Below are 20006 nucleotides of genomic sequence, written 5' to 3'. Positions count from 1 at the left end.
AGACATTTGGAAGATACCGTTATTACAATACAAAAATCTAAAATGTCACAATCACCTAAGATACATTTATTTATTAGCCAAATAACACCAGTAATGACACTTAATAATAAAGAGACGTTTTATTTTTTTTGTGAGAAAAAGTTTACAAAAATGGGAAGACTATTTTATTCTTAGAACAAGTTTTTCACATAATCTCGCGTGACTTTAACTATCTGAAATCCTGTGCTTAACGGAAGCCGCTGTATGTCAATTTAAGTCGGCGTGCTCATTTGAACTGATACGAAGCAGAAGACGGGCGGCCCAGCACTGATTATACAACTTTGCAATCAATATTGTAGGTACAGTTTCAGAGGGGCTTATTTTCAACAAAGTATGTTATTACGTCGTTCGCACTGCATTTTAGAAGACATGTTGATGAAGCAACGATCAAAATGAATGTCGACGTTAGCACGGCTAGTTATTTTAGCATTAGCAGCTTAGCGGCTAACGGTAGCCGGGAAAACGTGTTCAGCTAATTTTTAAAATCACTACTGAATTTGTGTCAGTAGCGCGTAACGTTAAACATGTGTTAGGAACTTCTGGTTCTCAGAATAATTATCGATCGGGTCTGTTTGTGTTACAGTGGGGGGAGTTATTAGTTTCAACCCGGGGCACATTGTGAGCACACCGGGGGAACTGCCTCACCGTGTAGGCCTGAAGTAGAAGGGCAACTTTTGCAGCATCAGGTTTGCTGTATTAAGTAAATCAATTAAAACATGCCACATGCTAAACTACCAGTGTATTATTCAGTCAGGATAACGTGCCATTATATTCTTTCTGATGGTCGCACCGCGGTAGTCCTCAGTCGTAGCGCGTTTGTTTCCTCATAACTTTTCTTCGCACGCGTCTCCGATGACCCGCGTGTCTTTGGCCCACCCGCTGGCAACCTCCGCGTTGAAATTTGGGCAAAAATATTGCGACCAGCTGCGTGGACTGGCGGACCGGGTGGCGTGGGGGCGGGGATAGGATTAACATGAGGTGGTTAAGCCGGGTCACGGAGATTTTAGCTGGTCGTGTGGTATAATGGCTTTGTTTTTGTGCCGCAAACATGTTCTACTTAAAACCCATTTGCTAGCAGACAGGATTTGTTCCCACTTGAGCCAGCGCTGCGTTGGTGCCTGTAGATTTTAGCTTGTTGCTAGCCTGACTATACATGTGGATCGGAAATGATGCATTAAAACCACCTGACCTCCACTGATGGTTTTTGTATTCATACTGTCTGATCTGAAACCACATGCTTTCACCATATTCTGCGTCTTACGTGCATCTCGCCACACATGTTGAAGTGTAGCTGCTTCTTTGTCAACAGGATGGAGTGGCAGCCAGATGAACAGGGACTCCAGCAGGTCCTCCAGCTGCTTAAAGACTCCCAGTCGCCCAACACTGTCACACAAAGAGCAGTCCAACAAGTATCCTGCTGCAGTGTAATTTTAAGGGGTAACATGCACCCATCTGAATTTTGTGGCCAGTTTCCAATACAAATTTGAGCAGATTCTGATTTCTCCTTTAGCTCCATGAAAGGGTTTTAAAATGTTCTGTAGTGTTTCTGCAATTGATTTTTTTTTGTGACCATTGGGAAGCCCATGAAAGTTCCACTAAAAATTTATATTAATCTCACAATTTAATTTGGCATTCTTATATTGGCTATAAATTTTGGTAGCATTACTTAAACCAGAGTGTCCATGTGTATTTAAAAAAAAAAAATTACTGTAGATTAATCCCTTGTTGCTGAGATTATCTAAAAGTTATAAATATGGATGATATAGACTTACTATTTTGTGATGCATTTTGATAGTGATAGAACATCTTTAAAAATCATTGCTGTTTAATTTTGTCAAAAGATTGGTTGGTTATATCTGTGTCTACATGCAGTCATACACCTGCAAATGCTGCTTTTAGAAATTAAACTAACTCCTTGTCAAATGAACTCAGTTAATTCAAAAATACCTAATCCTAAAGGGAAATTAAATAATACAGTCTGGAGCTGAATATAAACCAGCCACCACCAGATTTGTCTGAATCAACAAAGCTTGAGCTTCTAAACTTTAGATAGTTCCTCAGAGTGTTTCGTCTGATTTGGTGAATAACATTGTCCTTAACTGCTTTACTAGAAACTTGAACAACTCAATCAGTTCCCCGATTTCAACAACTATCTCATCTTTGTCCTCACTAGACTGAAAACTGAAGGTAAGCATCTGGCGTTTGTTTGAATTCAAACACTTCTACAGGAATTTGAAGGTGAACTTATGTCATGTTTTATTAATTCCTACATGATTTTTGCAAGCTGTCAACATGTCTTTAATTGCTTCACTAATCATGTTTGGGGACATTCTTCTACACGTAGGAATGTCAACAGGTCTGAAGTACACTGATTCAGTTCTAATTAATTCTGTGCCTATACTTGAATTTAGTGTTTCTCAATCCTGGTCCTCAAGGCACACTGTCCTACATGTTTTAGAGGGTTCCCTGCTTTAATGTGCCTGATTCAACTGATTGCAGTTCAACAAACGCCTGTTAATCAGTAATCAATTGAAATCAGCTGGACTGAAGCAAGGAAATACCTAAAACATGCAGGGCAGTGTGGCTTGAGGACCAGGGATGGGAAACACTCTATTAGAATGTATACAAAGACAGAACATAACTAAATCAGCTGAATCTGTAACTTTGGCAGAGAATAAAACAAGATGACTCAATGCCAAGTCTTATGTCTGTCTTTCTATGCCCTTAATTTTTTCTTAAATTATAAATCAGTAAATTCTTTAAAAGTGACTTTTGACTTTATTGTATTCCTCTCACCCGATTTGTACGCCAATATCTTTATTTCTTCTCTGTTCAGATGAGCCGACTCGCTCTTTGAGTGGTCTGATACTGAAGAACAATGTTAAGGCCCACTACCAGAACTTTCCTTCAGGAGTTTCTGATTTCATCAAGCGGGAATGCCTCAACAGCATCGGCGATCCGTCTCCGCTTATCCGGGCCACCATTGGTGAGGTTTTTTTTTTTGTCTCTCCCCCCACCTCCCTGAACGATGCTAATTTGCTGTTCTTGTTATTTTTGTTACTGTCTGGACATGATGCATTTAAAACCTCTGAGTACCCGTGAAGGTCTTTGTATTCATACTGTCTGATCCAGAACTGCTGCTAAACCTGTACCCATATGTTCGATTTTTAAACATGATTGGAGGCTGTTGTATAATCTGACTTCTCTGCTCTGCTAGGCATCCTCATCACTACGATCGCCTCCAAAGGAGAGCTGCAATCATGGCCAGAGCTGCTGCCACAGCTCTGTAACTTGCTTGACTCGGAGGATTACAACACTTGTGAGGTCAGTACCTACAGAGCTGCGACTTTAATAACTGATATTAATAAAATATTTTAGACAAAATCTACTCACGGATGGCTAGCTGTACCTCTTTAGACCAACTTGTGAACAGTTTAACGATCAGATTGAAAGTTGAAATGTGTGCAGTGCTTTTAATCCCTATTTCTCTACGTCGATCTTCTGATTTCGTCTCATTTTCTCCTCTGTGTCTCCGTCTATGTTTGCGTTTGATTTGACAGCCTTTCTGTGTATGTCCGTGTCTCAGGGCTCGTTTGGGGCATTGCAGAAGATCTGCGAGGACTCGTCGGAGCTGCTGGACAGCGACGCTCTGAACAGGCCCCTCAACGTTATGATACCTAAATTTCTTCAGTTCTTCAAGCATTGCAGTCCAAAGATTAGGTACAGGAGAGAGCAGGAAATGCTACTTGTGTGTCTCATGCAGTTGGAGACGTTGCAGATGGTTTTGCAGTTCCTAAAGTAAATCCTGACATTTTGCTGTGATCAGAACTAGCCATCTGTCAGCAGCTCTGTTTCCCTTTTAAAGCAGTTGCTTTTTTTTGTTTGTTTTTTTTACTTGAGAATGTTTTAAATGAGGGAAAACATATTTATTCAGTGCAGAAAAAGGTTATATTTGTTTGTAAAAAAAAATCTTTCTGTTATGCTGAAACTGATGTATTTTTTTCCCTCTTGCAGGTCCCACGCTATCGCCTGCGTGAACCAGTTCATCATTGGGAGAGCCCAGGCACTCATGGACAACATCGACACCTTTATAGAGGTTAGTTAGCTTGTGTTGGTCATTAAATCAGTGTATGCATTGGAAACAGTTTGCATCCTTAACATTATTTCTTCTTCTGTCATTCAGAGTCTGTTTGTGCTGGCAGCAGACGAAGACTCAGAGGTCCGTAAGAACGTGTGCAGAGCGCTGGTCATGTTGCTGGAAGTCCGCATTGACCGTCTAATCCCCCATATGCACAGCATCATTCAGGTGAGCAGGCGGCTTTAGAGAAGCTGAGCAAACGTTTCGTCCATATGGGTCGACATATGAACTCTGTTTTCTCCATCTCCTACAGTATATGCTGCAGCGGACTCAGGATCCTGATGAGAACGTGGCTCTGGAAGCCTGCGAGTTCTGGTTGACTTTAGCGGAGCAACCAATTTGTAAGGAGGCGCTGTCTGGACATCTGGTGCAGTGAGTAACATTTGCACTATTAGTGTAGTCTAGTGGTTTACTGTTGAATTTGGGGAATAAAGGTCACTGAAAGCTTGTAATTTGTAAGCAAAGTTTCTTTCATTCAATCATCACCTGATCCTGGTTTTCTTTGGATCATCTTGTAGGTTCTGAAAGGGTGGTTGTGTGTCGGATTCAGAAGTGGGATATGAAAGTGGTTCATGGTTGACCAGTTCTATTTGCACTCAAAACGCATTCAGTCACATGGTGGCAGCAGCAATGTTAGGCTATGAGGTTGCTTAGCTTCTTCATGCAATTGAAGCTGGTCAGATTGGATAGATGAAGCTTGATATCGTTCACATCCTTCAGGACGAAGCATGTTTTTGTTAGGATGGCCTAGTCAAATCTAAATCCAATTGGTAAACCTGGTAGTGGCATTGTTCACAACGATTGTAGCACCAACGTCCCCCTTTCTCTACTTTATATTGGTCTGTCACCTAAAGTCCCAAGAAAATGCTTTGAAGTTTTAAGTAAAATCACAAAACATAAAATTCAAGAAGTGGATTTTTTTTCTTCTTCTTTTAGCTGCTGTTCTACTCACTAATTCATTCTTCTCCTCTTTTAGACTGATCCCTGTTCTAGTAAATGGGATGAAGTATTCTGAGATCGACATCATACTATTGAAGGTAAGAATAGTATTTGATACTTTGCAGATGCAGCACACAGAGTCTGAAGGGGTCTTACACATTTGCTGATGCTCCTGAGGCGTTCACGTTTGACTTCACTGCAAAGAGCTTGTTATGACGGAGCAGCTTGGCGCTGACGCGGTACATCCTGGTTTTTCAGGGAGACGTAGAGGAAGACGAGGCGGTGCCGGACAGCGAGCAGGACATCAAGCCCCGCTTCCACAAGTCGCGCACCGTCACCTTGCAGCATGAAGGAGGGGAGGGAGAGGAGGACGAAGACATCGAAGATGATGATGACGATGACGATGATGACGCGCTGACTGACTGGAACCTGCGTAAGTATTGAGAAATTTAGTTAGTGGGGTCAGAAAAGGATGTGTGTGTTTTTCAAGCTTTCAGTCTGGTTCACATTGCAATTTTAGTAAAAGTAAGTGATTTATTTCTGAACCAACCTAATTGATTTTCAAGGGTGAAAACATAAACATCCCTTGTTAATTTGTCTGTATACTTAAATAATTATGTGATTTATTCCCTCCCTCCTTTTGTTTTTTCAAAAATTAGGAAAGTGTTCAGCTGCAGCACTCGATGTTCTGGCCAACGTGTTCCGTGACGAGCTGCTGCCTCACCTTCTGCCTCTTCTGAAAGGGTTGCTCTTCCATCCGGACTGGGTCATCAAGGAGTCTGGCATCCTGGTGCTTGGAGCCATAGCTGAAGGTCAGATTAGCAGAATGTCCTTCTGTTGCTGCGGCATTCAGTCCGTGTTGTGAAAGGGTGCAGTTTTTGTTTACATGCAGGACAAATTTGATTGTTTTGTGGTGTTCAGGAGAAAATCAATGGAATGGGATTTGTTGTTTTTACAGGTTGTAAAACACAGAGTAAACAGACATCGATGTGTTGAACTTAAAAGTGGATAAATTTCAAATACGAGAACATGAAAACTTAAAACTAAGGTGTTCATAGCTCTTCTAAGTGCAATATTTTTGTTTTAAATCGACTTTTTTTTGTGTGGATGAATTTACACTTTTTTTTTTGTTTTTTTTTTTTAAGAGGTGTGGCTGTTTGATATATGGATCATTTTATATTGAGTGAATTATATCCTGGTAGTTTTGTCTCACCTGAAGTGCTTAGTTTAAAATCTCTTACACCTCTGTATCTTATTTACAGATGACGGCTTTCTTTATTAACATGACATTTGCCCATTTAAGTAACTTAACTTTTTTTATTTTAATGGCAGCATCAGCCTTGCAGAATCACATCCATATTTATGTATTCAAGAGATGCATCACTCAGAATTTTTGAAGTTTATTTCCAATCATTTATATTTTTCTTCAATAAATCTTAAGACCTTTTGATCTATAAAAAGCTGTTTAACTGCTATATAATGTTTTACTAATATTTTTAAAATCAACATAAATAGTTGAGTCTTTCAATTGCATTTTGAATTAGCGGTTAGCGTGGCTATCTGTACCTAAACGTATCTGTGTGTATTCCCTGGAAAATGGAAAAGATTGCCCTTTGAACTCTGAGATTTCCATAAAGCAGTCAACAAATTCAGCTCCCAAGACCTTGTAGCTGCTGGCCATGGTGTGTTCAGCTATCAAAAAAAAAAAGATTGAAATGTTAAATTTTTGGTCCTTTTATTTTCAGCTAATCAGTGCCTGGACATGATGAAACACCCAGCTCATTGAAACAAAATGATACATTTTGTTCCCAAAACATTTTCTGATCCAGATACTGAATAATTAATGACTCTAGATGATGCAGTGGAGCATTTGTTCAGACTTGGCCCAGCAGTGCTTTAGCCATGCTGAAGTTTTGACATCAGAAATGCTGACCCTGTGTTGTAGTTGTCGGATTCTGCTAACCAGCTGATTTCACTGCTTCTCTAACCAGTGAGGGGTGCCTTCTGTTTTAAAATGTTTATAGACATCTACAACAGTTCATGAAGAAATCACTGTTTGCATCCACCATCTTTCAATTTGCTCCGTTTATTGTCTGATTGTAAAAGTAAATTTTCTCCTGTTCTTGTGGTTCCCTTCCCACCCCAGGTTGCATGCAGGGCATGGTGCCCTACTTGCCTGAGCTCATCCCTCACCTCATCCAGAGTCTAAGCGACAAGAAGGCCCTGGTGCGCTCCATCGCCTGCTGGACCTTGAGTCGCTACGCGCATTGGGTGGTCTCCCAGCCCCCAGACTCCTACCTCAAACCCCTCATGACTGAGCTCCTGAAGCGCATCTTGGACAGCAACAAGAGGGTGCAGGAGGCCGCCTGCAGGTGAGCAGCTTTCCTCTCCTCCTCCGCTCCTCTTTATGTGGACACGATCATTTCTGCACATTGATTAACAGTGATACACTTTTTTTTTCTCCCTCTGATGTGTGTTCTGCTTGTGTTAAACTTTATGAATTGAGAAAAATTAAGAATTTCCATCTTGGGTTTTCAGCTCCTTTGCCACCCTGGAGGAGGAGGCGTGCACAGAACTGGTCCCCTACCTGAGCTTCATCCTGGACACTCTGGTGTTTGCCTTTGGGAAGTACCAACACAAGAATCTCCTCATCCTGTACGACGCTATCGGGACTTTGGCAGATTCAGTGGGTCACCATCTTAATCAACCTGTAAGTATTTTTTATTTTTTCCCCCCTCTTTAAGTCTGGTCTTTCTTACCTCTATAACCTCAGTTTTTTTATTTCAGTCCATTTAAGACGATGCGTTTAGATTTGCATAGACGAGAGAATAATGGGCTGACTCTTGTCTGTGAATTTGCAAGTGTTTCGTCAGTGTTGCCATTGAAGGTGCGTCTTGTTGGAGGAAATTGCAATTCCAACGGAAAAACAAACTAGGACATAACTACTTTAGCACTATTCTAATCCAGGAAAAAAAACTAAAGGATTTGAAAATGCAAAATTTTGTTTTACCAATTTCTACAAATTGCTAATTTAAAGTGATCACCATCTTCACATGGCGAAAGACTGAATGATTCATAAAAAAAATTTATCCAGATATTATAAAGTTTGTGACTCTTTAGTTGCCAGGCACAGAGTTTTGTAGTAGAAATGCACTGATTATGCCTTTCTGGACAAAGACTGATTTCCAGCTAGCCTGCTTTTATTTCCCTTTAAAAAAAATATCTAATATGGATAAAAGTAATTGATTTGCTGCAGATGCTTTGATGGAGGAAGTAGTTCAGAATCCAACAGGAGAATTTATCTCTGGATGTCCCATCAAAGCAAATGTATCTTGTGAAGACATGCTAAACCCACTGTGGGCTGATCTGTTAATAGACCTTCAATGGTGGCAGCATGTAATTTTAATGCTTACAGTAAAGGAGTGGTAAGACTTAGTTTGTTTTTTCACTGCTTTATTTACTCATCACTAATCAGAGGCATGTTTTCTAGGAGTACATTCAGAAGCTGATGCCCCCTTTAATAGCAAAGTGGAATCAGCTAAAAGATGAAGACAAGGATCTTTTCCCATTATTAGAGGTGAGTATCTTTTGGGTAAAAATATATTTTCTCATGCAAGTCCTTTCAAATGACCAAAATCATAAATTAAACGAGAGTTTTCTAGCTACTGGCAGGTTTAAGCAAACCCCTAAATTGTTGTTTTTCTTCCAGTGTCTGTCGTCCGTAGCGACAGCGCTGCAGAGTGGCTTCCTGCCGTATTGTGAGCCTGTTTATCAGCGCTGCGTCACGTTAGTCCAGAAGACTCTTGCTCAGGCGATGGTGAGAACCCAAAAACAGTCTCTAAACATTTTTCTTAGGAGTTTCCACACATGTGAAGCATAAGCCTTCTCCTGTCTGTCCAGATGTATAACCAGCATCCTGACCAGTACGAGGCTCCAGACAAAGATTTTATGATCGTGGCCTTGGATCTGCTGAGTGGACTTGCCGAGGGTCTCGGTGGCCACGTGGAGCAACTAGTGGCTCGATCGAACATAATGACCCTTCTTTTTCAGTGCATGCAGGTGTGAACAGAATTTTTTATTCTTCACTTTTGTGGTTAAGATATTGGATATATTTATTTATTTTTGACTCTTAAGTGTAACAGTGATTTTTCTGGTTCTGTCACAGGACACCATGCCTGAAGTGAGACAAAGCTCCTTCGCCCTGCTGGGGGATCTAACCAAGGCCTGCTTCCTCCATGTGAAGCCCTGCATTGGTAAGTCACTTTAATCTGGAGTAAATAAATGTAATAAGTGTAATAATAAATAAATAGAAATAAGTTTGTATCTGCTGTAGTCATACATGGCTCGTCTTTAACCAACGAAGCCTGAAAATAAATGGCATTATCGTTTTGTAACTGTTGTGTGCTTTGCCTACTTCCAGCTGAGTTTATGCCCATCCTGGGGCTCAACCTGAACCCAGAGTTTATCTCTGTGTGTAACAACGCCACCTGGGCCATCGGGGAGATCTCTATGCAAATGGGTGAGCGCGCTGCTCCTGGTTTAAATGACTCATTTATGTATTTAATTAAAAAGTGATCAGTTTCTGGACGTGATGAAACACCCAGCTCATTGATACACAATGATACATTTTGTTCCCAAAACATTTTCTGATCCAGATACTGAATACTTCATTCCTTTAGTTTAGGGTCTCTAGTCTTGTAAGATCATTTTTTTCTTGTTTGATTGGAAACTGTGTTGCACTTTTTTCTTATGCATTTGTATCTATAGGATATGAATATCAGTATCTTATAGAAGTTCATAAATCCATTATTGTAGAAGATTTTATAATTTTGTTTTGTTCCAGTTGTCTTCACTTGTCTTCTCTGCTCTTTCTCCTCTCTGTAGGTGCAGAGATGCAGCCGTATGTTGGCATGGTGCTCCCTCACCTGGTGGAGATCATAAACAGACCCAACACACCCAAAACTCTGCTGGAAAACACAGGTACACACGATCAACCATACACACAAGTTGTGCTCTCGACAGACCAACAGATGACCTGAAGCGTTTTGTTGCGTTTTCACGTCTGCAGCCATTACGATCGGCAGACTCGGGTTCGTCTGCCCTCAGGAAGTGGCTCCACAGCTGCAGCATTTCATCAGACCCTGGTGCGTCACTTGTAAAAGCTTCTATTTTTGAAATTGTCTTAAAACAAATATGTTGATGATGTTTTTCTTATTTTTTTATAAAAGGTGCACGTCATTGAGAAATATTAGAGATAACGAGGAGAAGGACTCAGCTTTTCGGGGAATCTGCGTTATGATTGGTGTCAATCCTGCAGGAGTTGTACAGGTGAGGTGATTTATTTCTGCTAGACGTATGTCGGATTATAAAACTACAACGGTTCTATGTTGGTGTGTTAAGAGAACAAATCTGATCTCTGCAGGACTTTATTTTCTTCTGTGACGCTGTGGCTTCATGGGTCAATCCAAAAGATGACCTGCGAGATATGTTTTATAAGGTAAGTGACAGATGAGGAGCAATCCTAATCTTTCTCTGTTCAGTCTTTGCTCACCACACTGTGATGATCATTCATCAGACATTCGAAATCTGATTTCAAGGTGTGGATGATTGTGATTCTGAGAAGTGTGGTTCAAGCCTCTTTTCACAAAACCTTCTCAAAGTTTATTGGTCTTTGAGAGGGCAAACTTGTGTTATTACACCGTTATCAGTAAATTACTTGAAAATGGTCTCAAATCAACAATATTATTGCTTATCACAATAATTACTGGGACACTTTATTGTGAGGGGCCTATCTCTATTTGTCTATTTGCCCTTAATACCTACACCAGATGTACCTCGGTGTGATATGACTTATCACCGCCATAGCAAATCCAATTTAATTTATTTATTTTCTTCTCCATTCTGGTTCTGTTCAACATTACCTGACATAAATGTACGCCCATTAGCCTTCCAGTGCAGATTCAACTATGAAAGCATGTTAAAGAGCTTAGATGTTTTTTTGTTTTTTTTCCCTTTCCAGATCCTGCATGGCTTCAAGGACCAGGTGGGAGAAGAGAACTGGCAGCAGTTCTCTGAGCAGTTCCCCCCTCTGTTGAAAGAGCGACTATCAGCCTGCTACGGTGTCTAATCCAACCCTTGTTCCACTGACCTGTCAAGTAAGTAAGTCTCTGCCATCGAAAAGTCATTTTCTCCAGGTCGAAGGCCTCTGGATGTGATGAAACACCCCGCTCATTGAGAACTAATGATACATTTTGTTCCCAATTTCATTATTCTGATCAAGAATCCCACTTTTCACCACTGCAGGTGTTTCTCACCAGTGAAGTTTCTCGTAAAATGACTCATTTTGTCTTTTTTTTTTTTTTTTTTCCAGGTTCATGAAGGGGAGGGTAACAGGGGAACTCATTGCACTGCCCAAACCATGGGGAGAAAGTGGAGCTGGAGGGATGCGACTGGCCCCGATCCTCCAGTCTGCGGATGGCCTCCTTTTCCCCTGCGCCCTGTTTGTCTCTGAGGGAGGGTGGGATGAGGGCGGTAGCTGAGGGAGGGTAAACCAGGGATATATGTATACCTCTCGTAATAAATGCCTCACTGCTAGAAACTCAAAAGTGACTTTCGCCAACCGCAATCCAGGGACCTCGGGTAGGTGAGGGCAACACAGCGGGGTTGGGGGGGGGCAGAGTTCAGATCCCCGTCTTCACGTTTGTTCATACAAGTTAGTGACGTCTGGATGGGAGGGGCGGGGGGGGCAGATAGGTACAAAAAGTAATTATCCGAACCAGCAAGTACTACAAAGCATGTAGGATGCTCACATGTAGCTGTTAAAACAGAAAACGGATGCTTTTACTTTGTAATGATGTGCACAGAACCTTTGCACCTTTTCCAAGAAAATTGCATAGACCTTTCTATATGCACACTCACACAAACGTGCATCTTTGTTCATATGTACATTTCCGTCTGATCTGTAGATTTCCTTTCTAACTGTAGGACTTTATTTCTTTCCCGTCAACAGAAGCAGTTAAGGTTTACGTCAACCCAGTTCCAACATGCTATAATCCACATAATCTAGGCTTTAAGTTGCATGTTCACGTGAATGTCTCGTTTATTTGTAGCATTAATCGTCAGTTTTCGGGCCGTCTGCTGCTTTGGTTCATGTGTCCCCTCCGATAATTCTAATCATCGCCCCCTGTAGTTTTAACCGAGGTTGTTTGCGTTAAGACCGGCTATAGATAAATACAGGAAATAAGTTCATGTTTGATGCATCAAGATTGCTAAAACTGTAAGCAGATCAAGAATCGTATTAGCTGCTGTGGCTTTGTTGTTAGTATATTTAAAGAAATGGACTCACCGAGAGAAATCACCAAGAACGAGTTCCTACTGGTATAAATGCACTTTTTTTTTCTGTTCCGATGAAATAGAATTTCTATTGTAAGACATACAGTGATAATATACTGAAGTTGTTAGCTTCTCTGGATAAGTGACTTTTAGGACTGCTGTAAGCAAAATGATAATAAAGTTAAGAGTAAGACTTAAGCGAGGCCATAGATTCATAACTCCTAAATGGGGATGAATAGGATCATAGGAAGAAGGCACTGCACCTCTAAATGCATCGGAAATGGTTTCTGCCTCTCTCTTCACACTTCAGGGTTAGAGATGCACTGAAGAGATTTTTGTGGCCAATTTCCAATCTCGGTTGTTTTTATTCTTCAGCCACCAGTACTAGTTTTAGCCAATTCTGATTTCGGTTTAAAACCAATTAATACAATCTAAAAATAAATAATAAGTCACTTTTTAAATTTTATTCCAGTCTTACTATTGGCTGTTATTTGTAGTGTGAGAAGAGGAGGGTTCATGCCATATGTGCTAGATTTGTTACTTTAATGCAAAGATTGTATGTCGGCAGTCAGCATTACTGAAACAAGTTTCTCCTTATGTATTCCCTAAAGAATGTAGATCCTTAAGGCCTTGTCAGACCTTACTGTGTTTGGGAACACAAGTAAGGTTCTATTTATGCTATTTTTTAGCTTTGGTCACTAAACAAGATGTAAAGTTTTCACTGCAGCCTCTTATGAGGTGGTAGCCTTGAGTAAAAAAAAGAATAAAATAATTTCACATCAGAATATTAAGCTTGTTTTTGCTTCTTTGTGGCTCTTGATAGATGAATTATCCACACTGGGAGAGCAGCACTGCCACCGTGTGGCACTTTGTGGTAAAGGAGACCAATAAACTTTAATTGGACATGTTAACTTTAAGGTTTCTTAAAGGTTGTCAACATATGTATTAAAAAAATACAATCTTGCTTTATTGCAGCCTGAAAAAAAAATCCAAATATGTTTTAATAGGTTGCAGAACCTCCTCTGAATTCAATTGAAACATTATTGATGCAGAAACTGGCTGCTTTAGAGTAATCTTCACTTAAGAGACATGGGACATTCACTGACTGGGAAAATATCAGATATCCAAGTTTCAACTCTTTTTTTTTTTTTTTTTTTTTTTTTTTCCCTCTTCCTTCTCCCTCTCAGTGCATCTCTATTCTTGGTTATTAATGTTTGAGGCATCCCTGATATTAAACAATAAGAGTTTTAGCAGTTTTCTAGCTTGGTTGCTGGACTTACATGGTACTGCTCCTGCTTCCTATCAAACTAGTGATTGTTGCCATATGTTCTCCTGTTGATACTGTGTAGGCTACGTCTGGGAGTCATTTTAATTCTTAGATTACACTGGTTACCTTATCCGTGGGAGTATTGGTTATATCTTTTTTAAGTTCTTGTCCATAGTTGATGGTTACATTGGAAGTGTGTGTGGATCTTTGCCTGTTGGTGTTTACAGAAGTACTTCTTAGAGATAATTTTGCACCAGCCCTACTCTGAAATTGTTCTAGGGAGTACAGTGACTCATGCCTGCTTTCATGTAGCCCCCAGATGTATTTGGTTGCCAGACAGTAAGTGATTTTGGTTGTCAGGTTGCTTAAAAAAAACTCCAAAGATGAAGGTGATCTCATAAAAAGAAATCTATTCCTGCCTGATTGAATAAAGAGATGCCAGCTTCTGTTGATGGATTATGCATTTTGTAGGTTAATGTGGTTTTTTTTTCTTTTTTTTTTTTTTTTTTTCCTTCCACAAATGTGACAGATTAATTTTTTGTTACTGATATGACTGTTTAGAATCTGAAACCACTTTCGGCAGCACCACAGTGAGACCACGGCTCATTTGGAGGTGCAAAAGGAAGCATTGACAAGCGCTCACAAGTGAAATTGTGCCGAATATAGTAGAATGTTTAATTCGAATATATATATATATAAAAAAAAAGTAAACTCCCATGTATGTTCTGTTTTTCCACTTATATTTTTTTTTCTTTTGTTTATGGTTTGACAGTTTTTTTATTTATTTTGATTTGTTTTATGTATTTTGTGCTATTGTGCACAATTTTTTAATTTTTTTGGATTTCAAAAGTTTTTTTTTATTCTTTTTATTTAAAGAGAAGCTTTCTTTTGTTTTACAGCTTATCATCTGATTATGTTACATTTGATGTGGGCTGAAGGCAAGTCAACGCCAGAAGATAATTTGAGGGAGAAATGTGGGAAAACAAATCAACCTTTTTCTATTCTGAAGCTTGGCAAATGAATTTAATTTCTTTTTTGCTGACCTCTGGTGCAGGTGGGATTTGATCTGATGTACCCTTGGATAGTAATTGTGAAGAGGGGAAACCTTTTCCTTTTTAGATCTTTGAGTTGGCTGAAAGTTTTGTACTGTAAATGATAAATGTATAGAACAATCATTGTGTTGAGAGTAACATCTGAAACCTGTCTTGTTTGGATTATGTGCCATGGCACCTGACAACAATATGGAATGAATGCCACTCTTAGAGACTTACTGAGCAGTTTTTTTGCTTTTAAATTTCTACAAAATAAAACGTGAATTATCCTGGAATTGGGGTTATTTTTTTGCCTTGAATTATAAATTACTAGTGCAAGTACATCTTAGTAGAATTAAATGTCCTTGACTGGTAAATTTCAGTAGTAGTATGTGTGTGGTGCAATTAATGCACGTTTTTCTCTCTTTTTATTGTTCCAAAATATGAACCAAATGTTGATCGGGTGAGAATGACCTGAGTAGATACCAAAGGTTATAATTTAATTTATTGAGAGGTGTCAAAACAAGTAGATCCTGTGTGAAAATAACCTTGGATGTCAGATATGAAATGAACACTATTGGTAACATATAGATGCCATCAATAAAATTGAAATTCAATTTTAAAGTCTGGTCATAACTGCTAGGCAGTTTAAAGTTATACTTGATTGTGGATCAGAGAAAAAAAAGATGTAAATTAGTGCATAATAAACGACGTGAAGAACCAAGCACTAATATGACAACATCGGGATAGCTGTCAATAGTTAATATGCTCCAATCTTCAGTTGAATAATATTAATGCTTAATTATATTTAAGTCCTAAATAAAATGGGCTCATGTTTTTTGGGGTTTTTTTTCGGGTAAGCTTCTTTAAGGCCGCACCCACTGAGTGGCAATAAGAAAAGTCGGAGAAAAGATGGTTGCGGACTTTGAGTTATTTTTGATTTGCATAAAAATAAATCACATAAGAATACATATTTCTGCTTTGACCAAACGACTAAAATAGCAAAGGTAACACTGAAAAATAATGATGGAAGCCGACACGAACGTTTTGCCACTTAAAAGAGAGTTTACCACAACGTCGCGCAATGACGTAGGTTTAAACCCACTGCAAAATCAGGGTGCGGCAACGATAATAACTTAACACTCAGGTTACTTGAAAAGAAAACATCCAAAGGAAACTCTAGTGAACATAAAATAATTTAGAACTGAAAAACAACGAATTTCTCCGAAGTGAAAACTCAAAATAACATTTTTGCGGTTAATCACGTCATCCGTATGCACCGGAAGTTGTATTTCGAACTTTGGATTTTTGCCAACAGCACTAAGGTAGACTGTTTTGGGTTGTGTTTTGATTATCACTTGTCAGATTCCTTCTCGGATGAGTTATTTAGAGGTAACACACATTTGTAAAGACTCGCACCCGGAGACGGCAACTTCACCTTGAACCTAGCAAAGTGTATGTAAAGCTGTTAAAAAAATAGGGATTTTTAAACAAGATAGTTACTGTTTAATCAAAATATCAGATGTAACTGTCATATTAGGAAACCTTGGGACGTTTTTTTAAGTTAATGAATCAGCATAATAAGTTAAGAGAGATGGTTGCTTACAGCTGTTGAGTTAGTAGTCATTTTAGGAAAAAGAGAAATGTCTGAGGTTAGAGTTAACCTACATGAAACAGAATCAGGGAAAGGAGTTCCGGATGGACTGGAGCAGCGGAAATCTCCATGTACTGACCGTTCCAACATGGAGCTCCAGGGGTAAAGCCATCTTTTCCCATCGATCTATTACTTCTTGTTTGTCGAGATGAAGATGAGTTATGACTCTTTTTTTTCTGCGTATTCCTTTCAGTCTTTCCCCTCCTCTTAGCTCACCATCAGCAGGACCAAGTCCCTCACCATCTGCTTCTGCTGAATCAAGTGACTTGTTGTTATTACCATGGGAGATCCTAACTCACATAGCTTCATACCTTCCTGCACATTGTTTGATCAATGTGCTGCCAAAGGTAGGATGGACAAGCCTGAAAATTTGTCAGAATTACCTTTGAACATTTCATAGAAAAACTTCAGTGTATTTTGTCAGAATTTATGCGGAGAAACAAAGCAGTGTGTAGCTGAAAAGTGGAAGTAGTTTTTCTTTTTCAAATTTAAATCTGGAATTGATGTTTCAAACATTCATTATCCAACACATGAGCCAAATAACAGTGAAGGCTTTATTTCATGTAGCGTTTTGTTTTGGTCTACTATTTGAAATGCCAATAAAATACACTGGAGTTTGAAGATGTAATATTAGACAAAATAAAAAAAAAAATGGTAATAACCACTTCTGCAAGAAGATTTCTCATCTTTTACCTTGTTTCAGGTTTGTCGCACTTTGAGTACTGTAGGTGAAGACACCACAGCTTGGCAGCTACGGGCACAGAGACTAATTGGATCAAGAGTGAGGTTTCCAGTTGGGCCGAGGGATGATTTTGACTGGCCCACTTCTTGCCTGGAGATGGAGCAGCTCATTACCTTCTGGGCAGGTGAAGTGCAACGTGTGGCCAAACATTCAGAGGAGGAAATGGATCGAGTGAGGCTGGAGGAGAGAGGACAGGTTGCTGAAGGACATGAAAATGAAGGAGCAGAGGGGGTGGTTAGGGTGGGAGTGGCAGCACAGGAGGTTGCTTATGGTGCTGATGAAGGTATAGAAGTAGTAATGGAAGTGGAGAATGGTGAAATACAGCCAGTTTTAGACGGGGACCAGATGGAACAGTTGAGAGAGGGATTGGAAGGCAGGCTGGAGGTTGATGCAGCTGCACTGATTGAAGATGGAAGGATGGAGCTCAATGCCGATGTGGGGCCAGACGCAGCTCATCGTGACCAAAACGAATTTGCCTACCCAAGACATCTCAACGACAGGGGAAGAGTGGAAATGGTCCAACACCAACCTTCCAGAAGTCCTAGTCCTCCCCCGGCATTGGAGTGCATTACACTACCCTCAAGTCACATTGCCCTGGTCAACACAGTGCTCCTCCTTGGAGGAAAGGGAGCAGTTTGTGCCACAGGGTCACGAGACTATGATGTCAAACTTTGGGACCTGGAGGAAGGCTCTAACGGTACACTACTGCACACCCTGGTAAGGAAAGGTGACTTCACGTCCCATCAGGGCTGGGTCTGGTGCCTGGCATCCAAGGGTCCTCTTCTGGCCTCAGGGAGCTTTGATAGCACAGTGAGGCTGTGGGACTTACAGGCAGGCGGCACCAATAGAGGCCTGATCAGGACCGGGTCAGCTGTTCTCTGCCTATCCTGTCAGAACGATGTTTTACTGGCCGGGACGTTTAACAAGAGGATCAACATGTATGACACGAGAGGTAAGAACACTTAACACATAGAGTTCCTTGTGAAAGTATTTGTAGCACGTAAATCCAGTTTTTCTTTCCTTCCTCTTCAACAAAATGTTTTTAGTGTTGGTCGTCTTTATAAAGTGCCTATAGAAAACAGTGAGGTTTTAAAAATTAATTCATGAATTGGGTTAGTTAGTTTTGCTGTATAGTCCGTTCACTGACATTTACTCCTGCTCTTAAAGTAAATCTGAATTTTTTCAAAATTTTTAAACATACAAATGACAGCATGGCCTAACGAAGTTATTGTTTTCCAGCTGCTGAACCACTGATTAAAAGTGTCCATCTCCATGGTAATGCTGTAATGTGTCTGGCTGCTGACGACACCTACATCGTCTCAGGGAGCGAAGACTGCACTGTGGCAGTCTATGACTGCAGGGCAATGAAAGCTTTAAAGAAAATTAAGGTGGAGATAGATATTTCTGCCTGTAGCATTTATTTTTGCTCTTGTGCATCCAGATTTAAGACTGATAGTGTCAATGTTTCTGATTGCAGCTGGGCTCCTATTTATCCTCCATGAGCTACAGTGGCTGTGAGGTTTGGGCTGGAGACAAGAAAGGCATGCTGCACTCCTTCTCCATGCAGACCGGCACCTTAAAGCTCCTGTCCAGGTTTGATGTGGGACATACGGCTCTGGTTACTGGCATCCACAAGTCTGCAGGATGCCTCTACACCTGCTCTACCGATAAAACTGTCAAGGTGGGTTTCAGTGAGAAGTTGTGTTGTTTTGACTTCTTGACCCAGTACAGTCCTGTTTTGTAACCACCCGTGTTTTACAGATCCATATCCCAAGTGGACCACCAAGGACTTTATGTACACTGTGTCATGCCGGTGTAGTCCATGGGGTCAGTTCTATAAATTAAAATATCCATGTTTAATGACAGTAACCAAACTTTTGTGTATATACAGCTGAAACTAGTTATTTGCGTTCTACTTATAAAAAGACTCACCTTTTTTATGCACATTAAATGAGACTAAAATGCTGCACTGTTGAGTCTATGAGGATTACAAAAACAATTTCTGTTAGTTAAATTTAAGAATTACAGGAAGAATATTGTTGTATCTTTAGACAACATTATGACATCTGATCCTGTAACACCAGTGGTTAAATGTGTCTTTTTATATGGTGAAGTTAAATATCTAACTTTATATTTAGTTCCTACTTTAAATAAAATGAGCATATTATTGTTTTTTAAGAGTTAAAGTGATGACCTAATCCTTTTATTATTATTTCATCTGTTTCTGTCTCTCCTACCGTTTCCTTCTAATGTCAGCTGAGTGTGGAGGCTGGAATCGTTGCTGTGTCCACCGGCGATGACACTGTGAATATCTGGAGACCCAGGAAATAAAATGCCACTGGAGGTTTTGAAAAAAGTTTCATGCAAAATGTGCACTTGATGGCCATATCGTTCTGTCTGCATTGTGAAATTTATGGATAAATGGTAAAAAAAAAAAAAAAAAAAAAAAAAAGAGGCTCTTTAGATGAGGGAGTTTTTATTACTTACTAATAAATATACACTGACAATAGAAAGAAAGCAGGATAATAAAGTGCATTTTCACTGAAGGATTTCAAAGAGTACATTTTAAACAATGGACTCAAGAAAAAAACTGTATATTTTGCTTTGCTTTGTCAATAAACCTTATGCAACTTTTGACAGATTTGGACATGGACTTTAAACCACTCTGTCTGCATTCCTGTCAAAGTGTGTCCTACCTAATCGATTCAGTTCTTCAGCCTCTTGTGTTTCTATGGACCCAGATACACAAGCACACACACACACAAACACACACAGCAAAATTAGCAAGTTTTTTTTTCCCTTCAGGTCAAGCCTTTAAACCTTCTTGTACTTTATGAAATCCTGCAGTAGAAATCTGAGCTTTA

General features: G+C 39.8%; 2 protein-coding genes and 1 non-coding gene across 3 annotated transcripts; all 3 read left to right on the top strand.

The window, feature by feature from the left end:
• The first annotated feature begins 239 nt into the window (after positions 1-239).
• On the top strand, positions 240-15042 carry LOC122822431 (transportin-2-like). The gene is made up of 25 exons (XM_044101086.1): positions 240-334; positions 1349-1448; positions 2151-2226; positions 2876-3025; positions 3257-3363; positions 3626-3759; positions 4054-4135; positions 4223-4345; positions 4431-4549; positions 5154-5214; positions 5375-5549; positions 5776-5928; positions 7263-7488; positions 7655-7826; positions 8607-8693; positions 8826-8933; positions 9017-9175; positions 9282-9369; positions 9537-9635; positions 10001-10096; positions 10185-10260; positions 10345-10444; positions 10539-10613; positions 11136-11271; positions 11487-15042. Exons 2-24 carry the CDS (start codon positions 1350-1352, stop codon positions 11241-11243), a joined length of 2673 nt encoding a protein of 890 aa, XP_043957021.1. The 5' UTR covers positions 240-334; position 1349; the 3' UTR covers positions 11244-11271; positions 11487-15042.
• Positions 1200-1267, top strand: LOC122822655. The gene has a single exon (XR_006369187.1). It is a non-coding gene; the product is annotated as a small nucleolar RNA SNORD41 (small nucleolar RNA).
• A 917-nt stretch (positions 15043-15959) lies between the features above and the next one.
• Positions 15960-19776, top strand: fbxw9 (F-box and WD repeat domain containing 9). The gene is made up of 7 exons (XM_044101084.1): positions 15960-16502; positions 16594-16747; positions 17104-18094; positions 18382-18530; positions 18620-18823; positions 18904-18969; positions 19399-19776. The coding sequence occupies exons 1-7, from the start codon at positions 16390-16392 to the stop codon at positions 19471-19473; spliced, it is 1752 nt and encodes a 583-aa protein (XP_043957019.1). The 5' UTR covers positions 15960-16389; the 3' UTR covers positions 19474-19776.
• The last annotated feature ends 230 nt before the right edge of the window (positions 19777-20006 follow it).

This window comes from Gambusia affinis, linkage group LG19 (assembly GCF_019740435.1).
Source record: "Gambusia affinis linkage group LG19, SWU_Gaff_1.0, whole genome shotgun sequence".
NCBI lineage: Eukaryota > Metazoa > Chordata > Actinopteri > Cyprinodontiformes > Poeciliidae > Gambusia > Gambusia affinis.
The sequence above is the reverse complement of the archived record's forward strand: the minus strand, read 5'-3'. Positions and strand labels throughout refer to the sequence as shown.

Bases quoted from the DNA above. Each gene is read 5' to 3' on its own strand.
- LOC122822431 (XM_044101086.1), top strand. From the start codon at position 1,350: ATGGAGTGGCAGCCAGATGAACAGGGACTCCAGCAGGTCCTCCAGCTG. The intron at 3,026-3,256 runs GTGAGGTTTTTT...CTGCTCTGCTAG, and splicing joins GCTTATCCGGGCCACCATTG to GCATCCTCATCACTACGATC. The intron at 4,550-5,153 runs GTGAGTAACATT...CTCCTCTTTTAG, and splicing joins CTGTCTGGACATCTGGTGCA to ACTGATCCCTGTTCTAGTAA.
- fbxw9 (XM_044101084.1), top strand. From the start codon at position 16,390: ATGTCTGAGGTTAGAGTTAACCTACATGAAACAGAATCAGGGAAAGGA. The intron at 18,531-18,619 runs GTGGAGATAGAT...TTCTGATTGCAG, and splicing joins AAGCTTTAAAGAAAATTAAG to CTGGGCTCCTATTTATCCTC. The intron at 18,824-18,903 runs GTGGGTTTCAGT...CGTGTTTTACAG, and splicing joins CTACCGATAAAACTGTCAAG to ATCCATATCCCAAGTGGACC.